At 44.1% G+C, this 16,587-nt stretch overlaps 1 protein-coding gene across 3 annotated transcripts; it reads left to right on the forward strand.

The window, feature by feature from the left end:
- The first annotated feature begins 1,480 nt into the window (after positions 1-1,480).
- rph3aa (rabphilin 3A homolog (mouse), a) lies at positions 1,481-15,989 on the forward strand. 3 transcript variants are annotated; one of them, XM_086053602.1, is made up of 15 exons: positions 1,481-1,593; positions 8,808-8,948; positions 9,763-9,892; positions 10,719-10,796; positions 10,878-11,019; positions 11,600-11,812; positions 11,954-12,033; positions 12,563-12,637; positions 13,490-13,599; positions 13,824-13,950; positions 14,200-14,253; positions 14,401-14,552; positions 14,985-15,066; positions 15,539-15,635; positions 15,707-15,989. In XM_086053602.1, the coding sequence occupies exons 2-15, from the start codon at positions 8,818-8,820 to the stop codon at positions 15,841-15,843; spliced, it is 1,608 nt and encodes a 535-aa protein (XP_085909728.1). In that variant the 5' UTR covers positions 1,481-1,593; positions 8,808-8,817; the 3' UTR covers positions 15,844-15,989. The 3 variants fall into 3 exon arrangements, with proteins under 3 accessions (XP_085909728.1, XP_085909727.1, XP_085909729.1); XM_086053601.1 differs by having other exon boundaries at positions 1,515-4,684; XM_086053603.1 differs by having other exon boundaries at positions 1,515-9,892; positions 10,723-10,796.
- Positions 15,990-16,587: the final 598 nt, after the last annotated feature.

Genomic DNA, 16,587 nt, shown 5'->3' on the forward strand with positions numbered 1-16,587 from the left:
ATATATATATATATATATATATATATATATATATATATATATATATATATATATATATATATACTGTATGTATATGTGTATATATATATATATATAAATATATATATATACATAGATATAAATATACATATATATAGATATTTGATCTGTCTGAATTAGTTTTTTAAAATGTTTTTCTCGACTATAAACTGAATTATTTTATGCTTTAATTTTGTAAATTATTGTTCAAATTGTTTACAATCAACAAATTTAATTTTATTTTATTCAATTTGTATAGATTTTATACATGATTTTAAATCAAATTCATCCACTGTTTTAATATTTTTATATAAAAAGATCATTCGATTCTTTTGAAAAATGAAATTATTTTGATACCTACCTGTCTACCTATTCATTGAGCCACTCTTTTAATCATGTTTTAAATATACCTGAAAATGTTTTTTTTTTTTTTAATGATTTAATCCACAGTTAAAATGTTTAACACACTGTTTTAAATTTTTTATTTCCCCCATAGTTGCCCCTAAACAAGCTGTTGGCTCACCAAAACGTCAGACATAGTTACCAGTTTTATAAAAAGTCTACACACCCCTGTTCCAATGCCAGGTTTTTGCGATTTGAAAAAAGCAAGACCAAGCTAAATGATTTTAAAAACCTTATACCACCATTATTGTGACCTGCACAACTCAATTGAAAAATAATTTTAAAACAACTTAGAGATGAGAAGAGAGACAACTGTGCACACCCTCTTATCAATGTTCACTATTAACCAATCACATTAAATCTCCGATTACACGAAAAAGGGGGCATTTAAAGTGCCTCTGAATAACCCTCAAATCAAGTTCTGTTGTTCTAGTAGCCTCTTCAGCAGTAGCCTGAAGTAAAAGCTTGTAATATTTGGATTTTCATTTGATATTTTGTTTTGTATATTACCAATAATTAACCCTGGCATGTGATTCACCAAAATATCTAAAATAGCTCTGTATTTGGGATGTGCACCTCTCCAATAAAAGACGATATAAACCTCAATGCATGGGGTGTGATACCATTCAGGAACGGATTCCTTTCAAGGTTCAATGATTGTTTTCGATCAGATGCATACACATCTTTTAAATCGAAACAGATTTTCCGATTCGAATCGATTTTCCCCTAACATATATGCATTTTTGCAAACGTGCATATCGTACCCGTAAATAGATCTCCGACAGTGTCAATCAAAAGTGCTGATTTTCTATCGGCTGTCATCCGCTGGCCTACTTAATCGAGTGGCCAATGAGTCAGTCATCCTTGGAGCCTATCTCGTGAGCGTTGACATATTTAATAAAGAACGTCCCATATTACTGGATAACAATGTGACATAGCGGACAGGTTGCCGGGCTGAAGATGTGGCGGGGGAGCGCGGCTGGGGGTCCCGTTGACGAGATGCGAGAGGACGCGCTTGCTCAAAGTGAGCGTGAGACGCAGAGGAGGAGGAGGAGGAGGAGGAGGAGGAGCAAGAGGAGCAAGAGGAGAATGCGAGTACGGCGCAAAGAGGCGAACATAGCAGCAGCAGCAGTCGGCCGAGCATCGCGCTGATTGAAACCAACACTTGGACAGGTGAGCGCAGCTTTCGTTTATTCTCATTGATCAACTTGTCCTCATCAGTTCAACTCCACACAATAGAAGAAGCATTTACTCGATGACACTGTGTTGTATTCAAGCAATATCATAGAGAATGCAATACAATACAGATAAAAATAAATAAGACAATAGAATAAAAATATTCACTTTTTTTAAACAAATTGATCAATTGCATGTGACTCATTCCGAATGAGTTTGTAAAATGAACAATTTGACATTTGTTTGTTTATTACTTAATTAATTGTTTAATTGAATATAACTGAATTAATAAAAATGAAGGCACTAGGGGAATTTTTCTAAATATGATTTATTTTTTTAAATATTTCACTAAATTGGTTAATTACACATGACTGAATTCAGTTTTAAGAATAAAACCATTTTTATTGGACTAAGTAATTGGTTAATCGTTTAGAATATGATGACAAATGTATTTCAAATGAAGATGCTAAAAGCGAAATGTAGTTGTGATAAGTAAATAGTTCCTGTAAAAAGGGGCTGAATATATTGACATCTCTGTATGATTTCATGTTTTCCTGTGAAACAGAAACATGCACAAAATACAAATAATAGGTGTGTTCTTGCTGTCTTGTGCAGACCTTTGGGACACGTAGATACTTCGTATTACAATAGGATTGTGCGCAGAACACACACTGCATAACGTACAGCATTTTTTGGACTGAAATTAGGCGCTCCTTCCTTTCCTCCCTCCTTTTCATAATTTATTGATTTTCTCCACAATGATAAATGAGCCTGCTTCGTCTGCATGATCGTAATGCAGAACTTTTCATTGTTAACATTTCTCAACGCGTAACAGTGCCTCAGTTCAAGAGTGAGTCCAAATGATTTTTGTCATATTAAAGTGTCACTTGTGCTCTCTTGGTTGCCATTAGTCAGCACTTGATTTATTAGGCTCGTTGTTAGCGCTAAAAAGCTTGCGCGTAGCTATGTAGTTGCGGAATTATTAAGATTATATAACCATTATGTAATGTGACCATCAATCCATTAGTGGTCGTTACTGATACTGTTAGCCCGATTCCAGCGCTGCTTTATGCTAAGCTATGCTACCTTTTGACAGTCGCAGTCGAAACATTGTTCAGTGAGCATGCGGGACCCATTAGTGACCTTAATGGATTATGCTAACTAAGTAACGCTAATTTAGCACCTACAATGTTATTAATTCAGTACCAGATATTGTCAGACCCTCTTTTACCCTAACTTTTGAAAAAAAAAAAAAAAGAATATATATAAATAAATTCCTGGGATTGAATGGCTGGGACTGTGAAAAGACATTAAAATATGTCTTTGGGATTGAATGAGCTAAGAATAAAAAGTTAACTGTGTTGTTTTTATAATTCTGGCAACTACCTGCATGTGCCATTGGGAATGTTAGATAACATTAGAGTGCGCATGCAGGGCTCCACCGGTTTATGCTAAGCTATGTTAGCTTGGGTCCCGCCAAACATGCGCAAAGTAAAAAGCTAGCTTGTAACTGTTGTCTTTATAGTTCCAGTTAACTATGTCACATGATTAAGATTATACTGTATAGTGAAACTGCTGCTTCAGTCTAAGCAAAAGTACATCAAACTTACTAGGAATAAGCTAGCATGTAAGTGTTTTTGTTTTTATAGCTCCTCTTGATTATGTGGCATTTGTCACGTTATGTAACGTGACAGTGTGCATGCAGGGACTCCCTGGGTGACCTCATTCGACCCAAACACTTAATGCTAAGGCTAAGCTAACTTTCCGAAAGCAAAATTGCGGGCGGCTTAGTCAGCAGGGACATTTGTTGGCAAAATTGAAGCGACAAAGGCAATAGAGCTGCGGGTCGAGGGGGGGGGGGGGACAAAAAAAGGTCGGGAGAGGAGGAGGCGGAAAATGCACAATAAAGACTAAACACTTTTGGCAGCAGCGAGGAGGAAGACGGGGACAAGGAGATGTTTTATTTGTTTTGGGTGAAAAACATGCAACATTCCAAAGACATGCAAATAGCACTCAGGAATAGCAATGGACGTACGCTTGTTTCGCTCTGACGATATACGTCAGAGGATGAAGAGAAAGAGTAGAGGAAGGGATGAGGAAGAGAAGGAGGACGCAAAGGAGCGGCACAAGAGAATGAGGAAAAGGAGAACGGATGAGAAGGGAGAGGGGGAGGAAAAGGATGAAGAGGGTGAGGGGGTGAAGCAAGCAAGCAAGGAAGGAAGAGGACGAGAGAGGAGAACGGGGAGAAAACGAGGAAGAGGAGGAAGAAAAGGAGGCGGAAGGAAGATGAAGAAAAGGAGAAAGTGGAGGAGGAGAGGAAGCAAATGATGAAGAGGAGGAAGGAGGACTGATCAATTTTCACTCGTCGTGGTTTTAGTTGTCCTTGCAGCCGAGTCGCCCTGGGTATTGATCTTCCTGCTGGTTCCCATGCCCCCTACAATCCTGCTCTTGACCCCTCGTCGCACACACACACACACACACTTGCCTCGTGCACGGTGCGTGCGCTGCGCCTCGCGCTAAGCTTGCGAACTTCAAGGTGAGCCCAGATGGGATTTTTGGAGGGATTCCGAGGACCATGCGGGAGGACGCGTAGCTTCGTCCGCAACAAAAACACAAATATATTTGGCTATGTTCGGCTTAGCACAAATGTGTTGTTTACATTAGCTCACTTTGCCGACCTAGCCAACCAAATTTGTTTTGAAAGCAAATGACAGCGCTAACGACTCTAACCTTGTCATCCTCAAATCAAGCGTCCCGATCAGTGTTGTTCCACTCTGACTTTTGCTTCGATGTCAGTTAATCCCCGCAATGTTGAGAAGTGTCCAAAACCTGGATTTTGTCAATTTTTGCAATAACTTTGAACCTGAATGTCTTACATGGATGACATGAACTTCCAAGACTGCGATTTTACAGCGGATATGGTTATCTGAAAAACTGGCGATTTGGTTTTGGGAACAATTGCCATAGCGGTTATGAGGTCATGAATCTCATTTTGTTTCAACGATACTTATTTGGGGGCTTCGGCCATGACGCCAATATAGCGCCTAGACGTTCGAATCGACTTCCGTCCTGATAGCGAAAGGAGCAAGTGAGTATGCTGTAAAGCAATTCGGGACATTTCTATTTTTTTTGTGTGCCAGGGTTACTCCCATCCTCCTCAAAGTTGCTTGGTGCCAGTAAAAATGTTACAGAAGACCCCCCCCCCCAAGGGCATGACAAAAGTCCCATTCAACTACTTGTAAGTCAATGTTTCATCAAAAGAGTTGTGAAAAAATGTTATTCAGGTCGAATTCTCGCCCAGTGCTGCTTTAATAAGGCCATTGAAGGATTAAATTATTCAACGAATTAAACACGGTGTTTAAATCTGTTGCTGCGACGAGGAGGTCGGCCAGAACGCACCCAAAGAAATGCTGGGATAAGATCCTTTCACCGCGTTGCGCTCACTGCGTGGGCCTCTTTGTCAGCCCCTCATGAAGCCAAAACGTTTGCTTGCACTTCCATTCGTGTGGCTTTGACCGTGTTTGACAGTCAAGCACCTCCTGCCCGCCGCCCCTTCGTGTGGATGCTGGATGACATCGGTTACGGGATGAAGTGATGGCGGCGGCGAGGGGACGCTGCCCCGCGCGGGACACCGGTCGGTTGATGATGCTGGATGACACCATTCAAGGGATGATAGCTTTGAAGTGAAGAATTCTGGATGACGGCGACTTAGCCTGGATGGCAGAAGTGAAGTTGTTTGGTGACGTGCTGCATGACAGCAGTCCAATGATCATGCTGGATGACAGCATATCACAACAGACGTGATGTTCGATGACAATGATGAAGTCATGGTGCTGAATGACACCAGTGAAATAGGGACGCTGGATGACAGCAGTGATAATGATAGGTGACGTCACTTAGTTGATGTGCTGGATGACAGTGGTAAATTGATGACGCCCCGTTGACGAAACTTAATTGATGATGCTGGATGATGGAAATTATTAGAGGATGATTGCCGCGAGATGACAGCAGTGAAGTCATGATGCTGGATGACAGCATTGAAGTGCAAAGAATGATGTGAGGTCGCAGGCTGACAGCATTTGCGTTGAGACGCTTGATGAAAGAAGTGAACTGATAACAGAAATGATGCTGGGTGACAGAAATGCAATTATGATGCTGGCCGACAGCTGTTGATGGATAATGCTGGATGACAGCAGTGAAAAGTTGATGCTGGATGACAGCGGCGATTAGGGGTGGGGATCTATGGGTACCTCGATCCGATTACGAATCAGAGGCCCACGGTTCGATTGGATTCCTCAAATCCTGAGCCGTTTAACAGAGGAAGTGAGTATGCCGTAATGCAATTCAGGACATTTGTATTTTTTGGTGTGCCGGCCAGGGTTGATCCCATCCTCCTCAAAGTTGCTTTGCGCCAGTAAAAACGATCCAGCCCCCCTCAGGGCATGAAGTCCCGTTCAACTGTTGTACTTGTAAGTCAATATTTCATCAAAAGAGTTGTGAATTTTTTTTATTGAGCTCGATTTCTTGCCCAGTGCTGCTTTAAATATCGATTATTAATACCTATGAATCGATTCCGAATCTCTTGAATATGCCGAACGACGCATCGAAAAAACGATTATCGTTCCGGCCCCTTGCGGTGATGCTGCATGACAGCGGCAAAATGATGAAGCTCAATGGCGGCAGCTAAGCGATGGCAACGCTGAAAGAAAAATGCCAGGTGACGGCGGTTAAGTGAAGATGCCGAATGGCAGTAGTTAAGCGCTTATGCCAGATGACGCCACTTAAGTGATGTCGCCCGTATTTAGAGCAAGTGTAAGTGGGTGCTAGCGACGTGACCTGCCTTTCACCTCCTTCATCACTCTGTGCCATTTGGAAGTAATGACCTGTAATCTCTCGCACACGCGCGCGCGCACGCACGCACGCACACACAGAGTGCCGCACATGTCTGAGGTCATGATGTCCGCTCCGTGTAGGGCGGCTATAACATGAGAATGTAAATCGCGACGACGCGTCCTTGGCGTCTCTGGTGGAAGTTGACGGGCTTTGCAATCTCGCGTCGAGAAGGAAGCGCAGTCAACCTCCGTGTAGGACATTGCGGAGGACGTTGTCTGCGTCGCACTGACGTGCCATTTTCAAAGCCGGCCGTACACCGGCCAACGTGACCTCGTGGACGGTTGGCAAGGAATTCCAGCCAGCGAGCGACTCTCGGACACCAAACGATGATCCCCAGCCGGATGGCGAACAAATGGGAGCCCGTTTCGAATGGTGCTCAACAAAGCCAAACGAGTTTCGGACTGTCAGCAACACATTTCAGATGGTCGTCAACTCGTGGAATCTCCTTTCAGATGCTCGGCACGAAACCAAAACTAGTTTCACGCGGTCATGAACCAATTGGAACGGATTTTCAGACAGTCGGCCAGTGATGACAACTCGTTTCAGGTGGTCATTCACAAAATCAGACCGGTGTCACTTGATCATTGACCGATACGAAATCAAACTAGCTTCAGATGGCGAGCTACGAACAAAAACTAGCTTGGGCTTCATATTTACACCTTCCCATGTGACTAAATAGCGAACGTCCCCGGCTGTCACGCGACTGACAGGCCGCCAGATAGCGAGCAGCTGCCGCTAGCTTGCGGCCAACGCGCAGCTAGCCTTCTACTAACGACAACAAGACGAAAGGGCTTCAACCGGTTTGTTTCGGCAACGCGCATCAGCTGAATCCTTCTCGACGTCTTCCTCCAAAACTATCCCTCGGATAGATTTGTAGACGTTACGTTTCATCTTATCCTGAACGTTAGCGGTTAGCTCCCGTGCGAGCGTGTGCTTGTCAGGGACATAATCCGCGGCTACATTTACATAGGACTGTGAAGCATTCTCACGAACATTTGTAAAACACTGTCACACACATTAGTGATTCTTTCTTTCTTTATTTGCTCACGTTACCCGATTTTTTATTTGTATTTTTTCATTCACACACCAAAGTGAAACACATCTACATGTGCGCGCGCGCTCATTGTAGGTGTGTGTGCGTGCGTGCGTGCGAGTGAGAGAGAGAGAGAGAGGGAGCGGTGATTTCACTGGACAGTTTTACCACCTTCCTCTTGAAAAGCCCTCCAGAAGCGCTCACACACACACACGCACACACGCACGCACACGTTTGTCATTCAAAGTGGCACATTGTGCAGCGGGCAACCCCTGACATTTGCAGACAGGAGGAAGAGGAGGAGGAGGTGGGAGAAGATGAAGGTCAGCGAAACGTTCACGAAGCGAGGAGCTGAAATGTTGACGATGACGACGACAATGGCGTCGATGACAAAGACGTGAACTACGATGACGATTGCGATAATGACAATGACGGCCGTGATGACGTCATCATTGCGGTCATGGCCACCGCCGCGCACCTTCGTCGCCATTATCGGCATCAACATCGTCATGGACGGTTATCGGACGACCATATGGTAACAATGTTGTTGTTGATGATGACGATGACGATGACAACGACAATGAAAGCGAAGACGACAACGCTCGGGGTCGGTTTGTCATCATTGACATCTAAGTCGCGGCGGCGAGGTGGTCCTGGATTTTAACGAGGTCTTTGTCAGAAGTTAAGGAGCAGACGTCGGCGACGCCGATGTCGACGGAGAAAAAAAAGACATTAACGGGCTCGTCTTTCAAGGGCTGTCAAGGACATGGTCTCATCTCGTTACATTCTTTAGTAATTCCCCCCCAGTCCTGTAGATGGCGGCAACCAGCACACAGAGCAAGCTGTGGTTTCTCTCAGCACAGCGCCATCTACTGGATGTGTTGGGCTGCTGCACCTTAAACTTTTGAAAAGATTTGCAGCGTTCCCCCGCCAATGGTGGCGAAAATCTGCAAGTAATTGACCCTCCCCTCCCCCCATCTACATGCCACAAACTGGCGCCAAAGCACTACTTTGATATTACCTTTGGCTGCTCATTACTTGTGAAAGGGGCAGGTTGCGTGTGCGTTGGTGTGGTCAGTTCTTGTTCATGTCTGTTGTGACTCAAAGCTGCAGGACATGATGGCCTTTTCTCCGACCTTTGCACTTCTGCTTGTGTGTGCGCGCGTGTGGTTTTTTTTGTGTGTGTGTGTGAGAGTGATTGTGAGTATGTTTATGCATCGCGCATTACTACGCTTGAGTATCTACTGGTGTGCGCGATTGTGGGCGCGCGCGCGTTGCTTTCAAGGTTGGGCCCGATGACGAGCAGGTGCGACGCCCCCCCTCCCCCGAACGCCGGCGTGGAGCTGAGCGACGAGGAAAAGCAGATCATCAACGACGTGCTGGCCCGCGCCGCCGACATGGACGCCACGGAGCAGCGACGCATACAGTCAGACCATCATCGCCAACAACATTGCCATCAGCGTCTCCATCGCTCATTCGTTTGTCCCTCGTCCAGCCATCCATTCGCACATCACTCATGCATCCATTCATCTGCCATTCATTCACCCATCATGTATTCTTCCATCTATCCATTCATCAGTCATTCGTTTGTCCATCATTCATCCGTCACCCGTTCATGGATTCATCCGTCCGACATTCGTCATCAAGCATTCATTCGCTATCCATCCGTCGTCCATGCATTCATTCACCGATTACTCATCCTTCATCAATTGATTCATTCATCCATCCATCACCAAGTCAGTCATCCATCCGTCGTCATGCATGCATTCATTTATCCATTCATCCTTCAACCATCTGTTCAATATTCATTATTATTCATCATTAGCTATTCGTTCATTTGTCCCTCATTCATTCATCATCCATCGAAGAAAAATTCATCATCGTAGAGCATTCATTCATTCATCCTCCCATCATTAGTTTGTTCATCCATCCATCCAGTCATCATCATGCAGAAATTAAATTCATTCATCCATCCATCTCTCATGCTTTCACACATTCATTCATTCACTCATTCATCCACCTTCATCCGTCCATCCATCCATTATCATACATGAATTTGTTTATCCATTTACCATCCATCCAGCACTCATGTATCCATCCATGCCTCACTCATCCACCACGCACGTACTCATTTATCACCTACGCATGACTTTATCTCTTTTTTTTTTTTTTTTTCATGACTTCATCTATTGATCCGCCCATCATGTCACTGATGATGTCACTGTGCGTGTGCGACGCAGTCTCCTGTCCGTCCGTCTGGAGGACGCTCGGAGGACGGCGCGCGGCGACGGACGCTCGGCCTGTCTGCTTTGCGGCGCCGCCTTCGGGTCGGGCGGCGTCACGGCCGCCCTTTGCGTCCGCTGCAGGAAAGTACGAGTGACATCGGCAAAACAGAAACGACAACAACTCAAATGTGCAAGACGAGCGGCTCTCGGCGTGCCGTGCCACATGATTTGCACCTGAAGTCATTCTTAAAGGGGAATTCAACCCAAACACATTTTTTTTTTCAACAATATGTTCCCAGCAGGCCCACTAATTGAAACACAAAATTCTGATGAATGTTGCGTTTGCGGAATATGAGTTAAGCAGCAAAATCCAGCCTCTCAGAGGGCGGCCATTTTGTCACTTCTGTCGACTGAAAAGGACATCTAACGGCCAATCACAGCTCACCTGTTTTCTGAAGATGAGCCATGATTGGTCGTTACCTGAGCTCTGAGTAGTTGTGATGTTAATTTGACATTTTTTTATATATTCAATGTCATTTGAAATATTAGAGGACTTTTTATTTAATGGCATTTTAAATTATCTAATGACATTTTGATTGGAATTAAAAAAGTTTTCATTTATTTAAAAGCCTTTTGTGTCGCGATATTGTTTTTATTTTTTATTATTATTATAGTTATTATTTATTGTATTATCTGATTTTAGTACCATTAAATAAATTACAGAATTAAAAAGCTACATTTGAAACTTTGAATTACTAACAAAAGTGGGGAACCATTCATTGTTCATACTTTAATTTAAAATGTAGTTAAGTCATTTTATCAGTTTTTAATTTATTTAGTATTTAATTCAATGAAATACAGTGACATGTATTCATTATTTTATTTTCATTGTGTGACCAAGAAAATGAAAAAAAATTCCATTTTGAAAAAGGTCCATTTTGATGTCATTGATTTCATTGTTGTGTTTGCAGCAAGTGTGCGGCGATTGTGCGGCCCAAAGCGGCTCGACGTCATCGCGCTTGTGTTCCATCTGCGAGCAACACCAAGAAGTGAGCAAGCGCGCAAGCTGCGCCGGCAGAACCCGATCCCCATCCGGCTCAACCGTCCTTGTGCTCCTTCCCTCCGCGCAGGTGCAGAAGCGTTCCGGAGCCTGGTTCTTCAAGGGCCGAGCCCCCCGCGATCTTCCCGGCCCGTTGCCGCTCGCCCGACCGCCACTCGCTGGCCCGGACGCCACCGATGGAGCCGCGGCGGCACCGCCGCCTCATCGGCCCGGTGCGTAGCTGGCCAGTGCTAATTCGCTCACGTGCACTGCTAACCTACTATAGCAAAAAAAAAATATGCCCTTACAAGGTTGAGCCACAAGATGGCAGTCTAGCCGATAAGCGCGAACAATGTACATTGGTGCCCTGAGAACGACAATGTCGTTCAGGCATTCCAGCCCCTCAGAAAAAAAAGACAAACATTTTTGTACTGTGTTTTATATAATAAGAAAACTAGCACTCTAGAAAAATGATTCTTAACTATGTCACCTAAACACTCACGGATGTACGCAAATACTTCTTAAAAGTTACCTAAATGCTCTTAAATCTACAAAATACCCAACTGCTCAAATCTACTGAAATGCTACCTAAAAGTTACCTAAATACTGTTAAACCTATGAAGTACTACCTAAAAGAAACTTAAATGTACTCACATAACTTCTTAACTGACGAAAATACTATTTAATCGACAAAATACTCCCTTAAAGGGGAAGTCAACCCAAACATATATATTTTTATATGTATATATATCTATCTATCTATCTATATATATATACATATATCCCCTTCTGTCTGTTGTCATACGAGTACAGAAGCGCAATGTTGTCCGTCGATGATGTCGGGCGGAGCCCAAAGCAGCGCAAGGCCACCGGCCGCCACTCAGGAGGAAAAGGGAGCAGCGGCTGCCGCGCGGGCAACTTCAAGCGCGAGCAGAACGGACCCCCCTCTTTGCCTCGACCCCCCCGCCGACGCGACGTCGCGGGAGGACGAAGACGACGAAGATGACGAAGACTCGGACGACGCGAGTGAGTTCGCGTTTTCTCGCTTTGGATTTTGGGTGTCGCTCATCATACAAACGGAGACAAAGTTTTGACCCGCGTGGCCGATGAAGACGATTCTGTTTCTGCTTCTGGTCTCATGTGGTCTTTTTGCTTCTCTTGCGAAAGCCACACTGGGATGTTTGGAATTCAGTCTGCTCTACGAGCAAGAGCGCCACCAACTGCAGTGTTGCGTCATCAAAGCCAAGGTATGCGCAGGCTTTTTTTTTTTTTTCCTATCCATTTTGTTCTAATGTGCTTCAATTTTATTTAGGTCCAATGAAAATATTTTTATATACAGCGGCCCACGAAAATCGGCAAAAATATCAATACTATACTATACTAAAAATATGATAATAACATTTTTTTGAGGGGGGGATTTAAAAAAATAAATAAATAAATAGCGGTTAAATTTGTGTTTTTCTAACCCCCCCAAATTCTTGAATAAGCCCCCCCAAAAAATCTGCAAGTAGGTCAATGTGCACGTGTGGAACCCCCGAATATGCGCCCACCGTACTCAACCGAAACCGTATTTAATTCTTCCATCTCCAGGCAGAATACAAACGCACAAATACAACAAAATGTTTCGAACCTTGACTTACACAAAACATACAAAAGACAAAGGTCCTCTAATGGCTTCTACAGTATTTGCATTGCTTGAATTCGTAGAGGTTTTTCATTTCATCTGTGTGTACAGTATTTGATTATTTTATTCATGTGTGCTTTTTCTCGTGTCAGGGCTTAAAGCCGATGGACTCCAACGGCCTGTCGGACCCTTACGTCAAGCTGCACCTACTGCCGGGCGCCAGTAAGGTACCCGCCCGGTCCGTCGTCATAGCAACTGTGGGATGCTAGTTGCTAGGCAGCTTAGCGGATGTAGCTTGTGAGGAAACAACACTACAGATAGTGGAGGGTATGCATTCGGGGCAGGAAGTACAGTGCCCCACCACGGCCACCATATTTTCCCTTTTTCTTTGCAAATTTGTCTTAGGTATGTGCACTCACTGCTTACGGCCGCTCACATATGCCACTTTTGCTTTTTTAAGGCAAGCTAGTTTTTGTTAAGATAGGTTTTAAGCTTCATTGGTGATTTGCGTACGTAGTTTAGTAAATCGGCACTTATGTCCAATTTAGATTTTTATTCTTATTTTGATGTTAATCAAATGATGTTATTTAACGCGGAAACCGCAGTCATGTAAAATGGACATAAGTGTTTTTCACAGGACAGCAGCAATATGTAACTTCCAAGGAAGTAACTGGACCAATTTAGCGGTACAATTTATGTGAATAGTGGTTACTGTGTATTTGGGGCAGTGCCCCACCCAAGCAACGAGCTTATGCCATTTCCTCAAATTTTATATTGAACACGTAGTCATGTTTTCATTTTTGTGACGACTTTTCAAGTAGTGTCTTCTGTGACTTTGTGTGACTTTTTCAATAGTAGGGGCACACTGCTATCAGCCGGTGACTTATGCCACTTTCTTCGGACAGGCTAGCTTCTTTTTTTTTTTTTAAAGCTCCATTAGCAATTTCTGTAGATTAGGACATTTAGGCTTTTGTGACTGTGCATCAGGGGCAGTGCTCCTTCACAGCCACCAGATTGTGCTATTTGGTCAAATTTGATCTTGATTACGGAGTAGCGTTTGTCTGTCTTGTGTGGTGCAGTCCAACAAGCTTCGCACCAAGACACTGAAGAACACTCTGAATCCGACATGGAACGAGACTCTGGTCTATCACGGCATCACCGATGACGAAATGTCCCGGAAAACCTTACGGTACGGCCACATTTTCTCCTGCCACAATGGTGGTACGGGTTGCAAGTGGTCACAGGGTTGATTTTGTATTTATTTATTTTTTTGGTATTTTTTTTTTTTTTGGGAGTTGTGCTTTGAGTGAAGAAAAAAAAGAAGGCTCTGTCATACCCTGGTCGCGGAACAAATTAAACTCAGAGTTGCAGTTGAATTGACTCAAATTTAATTGCGTCGTCTTTGTCCTTCAGGCTGTCGGTGAGCGACGAGGACAAATTTGGACACAACGACTTCATCGGGGAGACGCGAGTGGCGCTCAAAAAACTCAAATTCAACCAGAAGAAAAAATTCAACGTGTGCCTGGAGAGAGTCATTCCGGTAAGATTGTCATGCACCAAAAAAAAGTGTACCGTATTTTCCGGACTATAAGCCTCACCTTTTTATAAGCCGCACCCACTCTATTATTTTTTTAAATAATGAAAAAAATGGCGGCGGAAGAAAAATCGCTGAATGTGGAGGAGACCCTCCGTTAGGGGCAGAAGGCGCAGTGACCCAACACCACCAACAGATGGTGCTGTTTCTTTACAAATAGTACAAAGAATGTCTCTGACTTTGGTTGATTGGCAGGTGAAAAAAGTCGTCGGAGGTCAATCTCGAGGGATGGCGCTCTATGAGGATGACGTAAGAAACACCTGATTGCAAATATTTTTTTACGTGCGCGTGTGTGTGTGTGTGTGTGATGTATGACGAATGGAAAAGGCCCAAACTGTTTTAACCCGGCTCACAACAGAGTATGTACAGTGTGTGCGCGTGCGCGCGTGTGCGTAGGTGGAGGAGGGCGAGGACTGCGAGGAGCGAGGTCGCATCTTGGTGTCTTTGAGGTACGACAGCAAGCAGGCTCGTCTGATTGTGGGCGTTGTCCGCTGCGCCCACCTCGCCGCCATGGACGCCAACGGATACTCGGACCCTTTTGTCAAAGTGTACGATAAAGACACACACACACACACACACACGGGACAGTGCTGCAACATTGGTCTAACACAGACACAGCCAACTGATCACTTCCTCTACTACTTACTTCATCCGCTCATCTTCATTCGTTTGTATGCACCCTCTCACTCCCAATGACTTTATTCGTCCTCTCGCTTGCACCCGACCTCCGAACCGTGATCCTGTACTTTTCACCCTCTCACATTCACCCTCTCATTGTCATCCTTTCACACTCACCATCATCCGCTACTTCTTCAGTCATCCCCTCCTCTTCACCCCTGCGCTGCATCATCTCATTTTCATCCTCACACCTCGACCCTCTCACTTGCACCGTTGTCGTCGTCTTCTCGCCTGCGTCTTCGTCCTGCCATCTCGTCGCCCTTGTCGCATTCACCCACTCACCTTCGCGGGGTTCCATTCAGGTGTCTGAAACCTGACATGGGAAAGAAAGGCAAGAACAAGACGCAGATCAAGAAGAAAACGCTCAATCCAGAGTTCCAGGAGGTCAGTCACGCCCTTATGAGTGAATGAATCTATGGATGTGTATGTGAGAGAGAGAGAGAGAGAGAGAGAGAGAGAGAGAGAGAGAGGATACACCAGTGAGTGAGTGAGTGAGTGAGTGATTGAGTGTACGTGTGGCTGAATGAATGAGTGTATGTATGAAGTAATGGGTTGGTGACTGAATGAGTAAATTAGTTAATGAAAGTGTGAATAGGAGCCTGAATAGATGACTTGTGAGTGAGCGAATGAACGAATTAATGTGTGAAGGAACTAGAGAATAATGAATTAATGAAGGACTGGGTGTGTTTGAATGCCTGACGCAATGAATAGACAATGACCGATTGGCTGATGAGCGTACGAATGAGTGTTTTTGTGACCGAGTGTATGAACACATCGATGGGTGACATCCTTGAGTGACTGAATGAATGAAGGAAAGCGACGATCCTCGTCGCTCTCATCTTGATGGTGTTTGCAGGAGTTCAGTTATGAAATCAAGCACGGCGAGCTGGCCAAGAAAACTCTGGACATTTCCGTGTGGGATTATGACATGGGCAAGTCCAACGATTTCATCGGTGAGCTCGTACGTTAGCGCGTTTAGCCAACACGCTCAGCCGAGCTAACTGTCCCGCGTGTTTGCGCGTAGGCGGCTGCCAGCTGGGCATCCAGGCTGAAGGCGAGTGCCTGAAGCACTGGTACGAATGTCTGAAGAACAAGGACAAGAAGATTGAACGCTGGCATCTTCTGCTCAACGACAACAGCGGCGGACGCTTTGACGACTGAAAATCGACACTCTCCTCGCTACCCTCGCGTCTTCCCCTCGCCATTCTATGTTCACTTCTCCGGGGAATGGCATCGGCTGTGGAGGACCAAAACTGATAAGATAAATCAAAGTGAAAATAATAACAAATATAAAGAGATGTAATCGAAAAAAATAAAATAAAATAGAAATTAATTGATATTTTACTGTATGTGTGTATTTATTTTTATTTTATTTATTTGTTTTATTTATCATTTTTCACATTTATTTTGCTATTTATTTTTAATTTTTAAATCAGTTCGATCGTGGAAGCAAGCGCGGACGGGCGGCGGAGGGTTAGCGTTAGCGGCTCCGCTCGCCGCGCGAGGTGGTTCGAAATACGGATGTCGATCAACCAATAGGTGAGTCGTTCAACACACTTTGGTCCGCCCCTTCATTTGAATAAGATTTTTTCACGTCAGCATCAAATGCAGAAGGAAATGTTATTCAAATGAGGGGGTTGAACTATTCGCCTATTGGGTAGCGGATAGTGCTTGCTGCACTGACATCTTGATCAACCAATAGGCGAATAGCTCAGCCCATGACACACTTAGGACCGCCCCCCTCATTTGAATAACATTTCCTTCTGGAATTGAAATTGTAGTTTGAAGCGTAAAAAATTAGCCTTAAAGCCCCGCTCAGACTTTTCAATCCCAGGCCTTCACTTCATAATTTAATGCAATAACAACTTTACAATCGTATACAATATGCAGTAAGTATGTCTGAGC

The sequence above is a fragment of the Filicampus tigris genome, chromosome 15 (genome assembly GCF_054856515.1).
Source record: "Filicampus tigris isolate MCC_2025a chromosome 15, RoL_Ftig_1.0, whole genome shotgun sequence".
NCBI lineage: Eukaryota > Metazoa > Chordata > Actinopteri > Syngnathiformes > Syngnathidae > Filicampus > Filicampus tigris.

What these genes read in the sequence shown, in the direction of transcription:
- rph3aa (XM_086053602.1), top strand. Translation starts at nt 8,818, where the DNA reads ATGACGAGCAGGTGCGACGCCCCCCCTCCCCCGAACGCCGGCGTGGAG. An exon ending in ATGTCCCGGAAAACCTTACG is followed by an intron (nt 13,600 to 13,823) that starts GTACGGCCACAT and finishes TTTGTCCTTCAG; the next exon opens with GCTGTCGGTGAGCGACGAGG. An exon ending in CAAGTCCAACGATTTCATCG is followed by an intron (nt 15,636 to 15,706) that starts GTGAGCTCGTAC and finishes GTTTGCGCGTAG; the next exon opens with GCGGCTGCCAGCTGGGCATC.